General features: G+C 36.2%; 1 protein-coding gene across 1 annotated transcript; it reads left to right on the forward strand.

Moving 5' to 3' along the window:
- The first annotated feature begins 1066 nt into the window (after nt 1-1066).
- nkiras1 (NFKB inhibitor interacting Ras-like 1) lies at nt 1067-5615 on the forward strand. Its single transcript, XM_042506206.2, has 4 exons — nt 1067-1182; nt 1453-1553; nt 2565-2806; nt 3219-5615. Exons 2-4 carry the CDS (start codon nt 1460-1462, stop codon nt 3459-3461), a joined length of 579 nt encoding a protein of 192 aa, XP_042362140.1. The 5' UTR covers nt 1067-1182; nt 1453-1459; the 3' UTR covers nt 3462-5615.
- Nucleotides 5616-6376: the final 761 nt, after the last annotated feature.

The following is a 6376-nucleotide window of genomic DNA, read 5'->3' on the forward strand; positions in this document are numbered from 1 at the left end:
GTGTGATTTATATATATTCTATAGATATATATCATATTCTTACAAATTATACTAAGGTTTATTTTCTATTTATCTATATTTTCTCTTCCAGTGTGATATTACTGCATACGTTTATTATCTCAAATTAAAAATAGTCCACAAAAATTAATAATAATGATAATAATCATGATAATAGTTGAGTATTATAGTATTGAGTATTATAAAATGGACAACAACAGAGGCACCTCATCAGTATTGGCAGATATTGGCTTTAAAATGAAATATCGGAATGGGCCAACATGCTGATTTCTGACAATATGACCTGATGATTTTTTTTTGTTGTTGTTGTTTTGTTTTTTTCTGGTAAACTGAATATGTAGAAAACATCAATCCTAAATTGAAGTTGTTTTTTTTATTTTGCACAAAGAATGAATACTGGATAAAATAAAAAGCATTGTTTTCCTTGTCTCCATCTGGTGGTTGGCCATCATGAAAAGAGTAAGCCTAATATGACATTAAATCCACTACATAAGAGACTTGACGATCACTAGGGTCGGGGGAAAAAAGTGGATATATTGATAACCTATTAGTATTGGTTATCTTCCAAATTAGTTGTTATATCAGTATATTTAATATTAGCAAAATATCCCATATCACTATTATTGTTGTTGTTATTACTGTAAATGTTATTGTTGTTGTTGATGGTAATATTTCTTTTATAAATTCAGCTTTACACTAACGATATATGAGAATACATTCATTCCATGGAGCATGTTCCGGATTGTCATTCTAAAAATTGCATTTAAAAAAAAGTATATTTTATAAAAATGAAAGTTACGTAACATTAAAAAAAAAAACCTGACTTAGTTAAACAAGTAAATAAAATGCAGGGAAAACAAACATGACAAAAATAAAAACCTTTAAAGTCTGCTCTCAGCAAATGGAGTCAACTGAAATCTTATAGATTTGCTAATTTTTAATTTTCGATTTTTAAATTTCAGTAGTGGTCAAGCTCGTTTTAAAATCGGTATCTTTATAAAAAATAAATAAATAAATAAATAACAAAACATGGTTTAAGCAGATGTAGGATCCCTTTGCGCATGCGCAGTGACAGGTCATAGCGCCAGCGGAGCAGAATGGACGCACTGGTTGTGATGCTACGTTCAAAGACTTGATATACGGCTAGTTATCCTCCTGATTCAAGTAAGAAAACTAAGCCGTACATACTCGTTTTTATCACGGCGTGATTTACAACTTACTTTTGTGTTTACGTGGTACATAATGAGTATCTACAGCTAGCCTGTTAGCTTGCTAGGCTAAACAACAAAACGCTGTCACAGCGAGGCAGCGCTGAGGACAGCCAGAGTTGGTTTAGGCTGTGAAAAAAAGGAGTTAATGGCGTTATTATAGCACATCTAACATATGTCACATGAGATTATAATCAATGTGACGTTTTGTGTCCATACACTGCAGGGTCGAAATGGGAAAAGGCTGTAAAGTTGTGGTGTGTGGCCAGGCAGCAGTTGGAAAAACTGCCATACTGGAGCAGCTGCTGTACGGAAATCACTCTGTAGGTAAGAACTGCACCTAACAAAAACCACGAGAAAATAACTGCTGCACTTTTATACACCCAAGGTCAAATTTTGATTCATATGGGTTCACTGTAGGCCCTTTGTTGCTCTGATTCTGTGGTGGACAGTAACGAAGTATATTTACCTTAGCACAGTTTTGTGTATGTGTACTTGAGTTTTTTTCTTTCTTTTTGAAACCTATAATTTTGATTCTACTAAATGTGAAAGATAAATATCGTAATTTTGACTCTACTGCATTTCTATGAAGGATTTCCTTACTAGTTACATTTGCTGTGAAGCCACTAATGTTTTTGGTTTTTTTTAAAATCTAAAATGCAAAAGTCAATAAATAAACAAGAAATTGTTTGCACTGGCAACAGACATTCGCATTTGGATTTTATAATTGGGTGGATGTTACCCGAAAATTAAACATTTTCAGAGAGATATATTTGCTTATGAATTTGTTTAAGTTTTTAGTAAGGTTTTTCTATCAAGCCGAGTTGCTGTTGAAAGTTATAAGGCGTATAACAGGGATCTTAAGGTATGTTGGTTTTTTTTTTATTTTGGTATTTATTATTTTATTATTTTTTGAAGAAGCTGCATCTCCAGAAATTGTCAATTTGTATTTCTATGGGTATTTTTATAGATTTGCAGTATATTCAGTAAGCTTTTTATTCTGCATGTTCTACAAGCAAGTCAGTTCATTCAGTGGGTTGTTTTAAAGTAATTTGATTCTGCAAATGTTTTGTGACGATATACAATAATGCATTGAGATTTAAAAGAAGTACTTAAGTATTTTTAAAGCAAATACTCCAGTATTTCAACCCGAGTAATAATTTGACTTGGCAATCTTTGCTTTGACTCAAATAATAGAGTTGTGTGCTTTAGTCACCGCTGCTCTAATTTAGATTACTTTGTTTTGTCTCAAACTAAGAACTTTTTACAATAATTTTCCCATGCACATAAAGTGTATCGTCCCTTTTTTGAATTTTTTGTTTTGTCTGTGATTTCCAGGCTCAGAGTCCAGTGAGACCCAGGAGGACGTGTACGTGGCCTCAGTGGAGACTGACCGTGGTGTGAAGGAACAGCTGAGGCTTTATGACACCAAAGGCCTCCACGATGGACAAGACCTCCCAAAACATTACTACTCAGTGGCAGACGGCTTTGTCCTCGTCTACAGCGTCGACAGCCTGGAGTCTTTCAAGAAAGTGGACGTTCTGAAGAAGGAAATAGACAAGTCCAGAGATAAAAAAGAGGTGTGGCAGGGTCAAAGTAACAACCACCATTCATACGTGTGGCTTTCAACTCTATGCAGAGAATGTCTTAGTGCAGTGATACATTTGTATTTTCAGTTACCCATATGAATAAAAGCAATTATATTCATCTAAAGTTTCTGTTTCCACAAAATCCACTGAAAAGTTAAAGATGTTATGTGTCACATTTTGAGGTTTTTTTTTTTCTTCTGAAATTTGGCAATTACCCAAACATTTTAACATCTGTTTGCACCTTGATTATTCCTGGAGGAGCTAGAAAATCAGCCATACTCAAAGCCTGAACAGTGCATCATAACTTGTGTATTATTATTAATGCATTATTGTCGTTTTTCTTTACAGACAGTAAAACAAACGATGTATCATTTTGGTTAAGGTGCATCTGTTGTGATCTCAGGTGACAGTCATCGTGCTCGGGAACAAGACAGACCTGCGGGAGCGTCGTCAGGTGGACCAGGAGGTGGCGCAGCAATGGGCGCGAGGTGAGAAGGTGAAGCTGTGGGAGGTGAGCGTCACTGAACGCAACTCCCTCATCGAACCGTTCACCCAGCTGACCAGCCGCCTCACACAGCCTCAGAGCAAGTCTTCCTTCCCTCTGCCGGGACGCAAAAGCAAAGGCACCCCGTCCAACGACATCTGAAACTCTGAAGATCCCCTCGCTCCTCTCTGCTACTTTTAGTAGGCTGCATTCACCTCATATGGGAATAATGAGCAGGACCAGGGCGCTAGTTTGGCAGCATGAATTTGGTCGCCTCTGTGTAAATTTGATTATTTTACACACATTCATAGAGTCGTATACAGTCTTAATTTTAGGGGACAAGTTGTACATTTTGGGAAATACTTGCTTTCTTTCTGAGAGTGATATCAAACTCACGTCTGTTTGTTAAGCACAGAGCAAGGATCAGAACAAGGTTAGCCTAGCTTAGCATAAACACTGAAAGCAGGGGGAAACAGCTAGCAGGGCACTATCAAATGTCAAAAAGTGTGTACCTACCATCACCTCTAAAGCGAATTAATTAGCGTTTTACATCTTGTTCGTTTAATCTGTATACAAACAGAGGTAACTGAAACTATTTCATGATCATCCTTCCACCCAGTGTCTCTGGTTTTAGTGCTGGTACACAGATATATGGCCATTAACACAGTCAGAGTAAAGCTGGAAATGTCATGGAATTTCACTATCACATTTTCCATGCCTGGAAATGTTATGGAATTAGTCAAAATAAGCTAAAGTTTTGGGAAAAGTCATGGATTTTTTTTTTTTACAGTAATCTTCTGGGATAACCTTTCACATAATGTAACATCATCGCAAATTTAGTTTCTGAAGCGGTCAACGAAACGTGGCTCTAGTTTGCGTCAATGTGTGACAACAGGCGTTTACCATCACGTACGTTTCTTATTCTCTCCCCACGCTCCGTCTCTCCCTCCATGTATGCCAGCTAGCTGAAATTGCAATTGCGCGCAAACAGTGCAAGAAAACAAGTATTATGGGTCCTTGAAAAGTCATTGAATTTTGGAACTTTTGTCCATGAAAATGTGTGGGAACCCTGCACTGAGAGCAGATTTTGGTCTTGTCCTTTGTACAGGCATGATGGGACGAAAAACTGGCAACCTTACTGACATAAAGGCTTTTGTGTTTGTTTTTTTTTGCTGAGAAATAACAAAATGTGGTTTTAGAGGGACAATAGAAGTGTAACTACAGCTGCCACACTATACTCTCCTCTCCTGCTCGGGACAGTTGTTTCCCTGCTTCTGCTCTTTATCCTAAATTAAGCTAACCACACTTTGACTCCAGCTTTGCATTTAACCCTCAGACGTGATATTGATCTTCTCATCTCACTAACAGGAAAAAAAAAAGCACGATTCCCCTCGCGTTTACTAATCCAACGAGGATGCACGTTGCCGTTCGTCTTTTACAGCAAACCAAACACAAAGTGTCATCCACAAACCACATCTGTAACATTAAAACTTAGCACTTTAGTACCAAAGATTCATCACAGCCCAAACACAGATGTTGTGTATTTTCACTCTTAAATTGCATTTTTGAAAAAACGTGTGTTCACTGTCCTTCATAATTCCAAGATAACTCATTTTTTCTATCTTTATGTTAATACAATACTCACATGCTCACATGTACTTTGAAAAAGTCGCGGGTCAGGGATGATTCCTGTCACCGTTTCAACATTCATATGGACTCGTTGTACAAAGACAGACGGATTTGAAACTGTCGTAAGCTGTGGCTCCGAACCTTAAACTCTCTCATACATGCTGCAGTATTGTCAGACACTAACGTTATACCTATGATGTTATTTCCCATCTGATATGAATGCAGCGTAAATCCTCGTCCTCTGGTAGGACTCAGCTAGCCTTCGTCCAGTCCATCTCATATATCAGTATGGCCTGGCAGCAATAATATTCCTGGTGCTGCCTTTACTTGTGATGTAAGATTTCATAATGTCTGTCTGGCGTTAGTTGCACTCCCGTGTCGTCCGGCCTGTATAATCCAATAGGGCTACTAGTTCAAGCTGTGTATAAGTCTAACAGTAGAAATGTCAGTGTTGAGAGATAATATTTATTTTTTAACTAATTTATTTTTGTCACTTTATTGAGTCACATTCCATGAAAATGGTAAAACAATGTGAAGGATGACCTGCGCTGTTTTCTGTGTCCTTAGTGTCTCGAAGTAATAACATTTAATGTGCTGCTAGTAGAACAGAGTCTGTAATCGTCGACCCTCTGCTCTGTAACTTTGTCTTAAGATGCACTGAATAAAATGTAGCCTCTTCATATTTAATCCTCTGGAATCTTGATTTTGGTGTTTTAAAGCTTCAGGAGGCCAGATGCATGGTTTTTTGGGTTAATCTGTCCATCCCTTTCTGCTCCATTCCTATTCAATATTCGCTCATATAAAAAAGACAACTGCTCAATACTATTAGGATAAATATATAAGTAATGAATTTTTATTTTGATTAAGATTAATTTATAAGTAATGGCTTTGCATTTTTGATGAAATACATGTTAATAGTGAATTTGTGTCTTTGACAAAGATATTATATTAGTAATTTATTGTTATTATTACTTTATATTTTTTTGGATGACAGATAAAAGGATAAAAAAGATAAAAGGTAATACATATATTTAGACAAGTTTAGGAAAATAAGAGTATAGGTTTAAATGAATCAGGAGGCTGGTTAACTTTAAATCAGTGAATTTAAGGAGAAAGGGTGGGATTAAATAAGTCGGTACTTCTTCTCACCCCTTTTTGAATATGTTAAATAGGTCTTTGAGCGTTTGAATTTTTTTTTTTTGCTTTATGTTTTTCATTGTCTATAAATATGACTTTTTTGTCTGTCCATTTGTTCGTATTATAATTTCTCTTTTTTTCCTTTTTTTTCATATTTGAAATAAATTTCAAAATCTAATCAGTTCTTATGAACTAGATATCACAGGAGCGCCTTGAGAGGATTTCTTCAAATCTGGCACAAACGTTTACGTGGACTCAACGATTAACTGATTTAGTTTTGGAGGTCAAAGGTCAAGGTTACTGTGACTTTG

This window comes from Plectropomus leopardus, chromosome 17 (genome assembly GCF_026936395.1).
Source record: "Plectropomus leopardus strain MGB_pleo_1.0 chromosome 17, ASM2693639v1, whole genome shotgun sequence".
NCBI lineage: Eukaryota > Metazoa > Chordata > Actinopteri > Perciformes > Serranidae > Plectropomus > Plectropomus leopardus.

Bases quoted from the DNA above. Each gene is read 5' to 3' on its own strand.
- nkiras1 (XM_042506206.2), top strand. From the start codon at position 1,460: ATGGGAAAAGGCTGTAAAGTTGTGGTGTGTGGCCAGGCAGCAGTTGGA. The intron at 1,554-2,564 runs GTAAGAACTGCA...TGTGATTTCCAG, and splicing joins GTACGGAAATCACTCTGTAG to GCTCAGAGTCCAGTGAGACC. The intron at 2,807-3,218 runs GTGTGGCAGGGT...TTGTGATCTCAG, and splicing joins AGTCCAGAGATAAAAAAGAG to GTGACAGTCATCGTGCTCGG.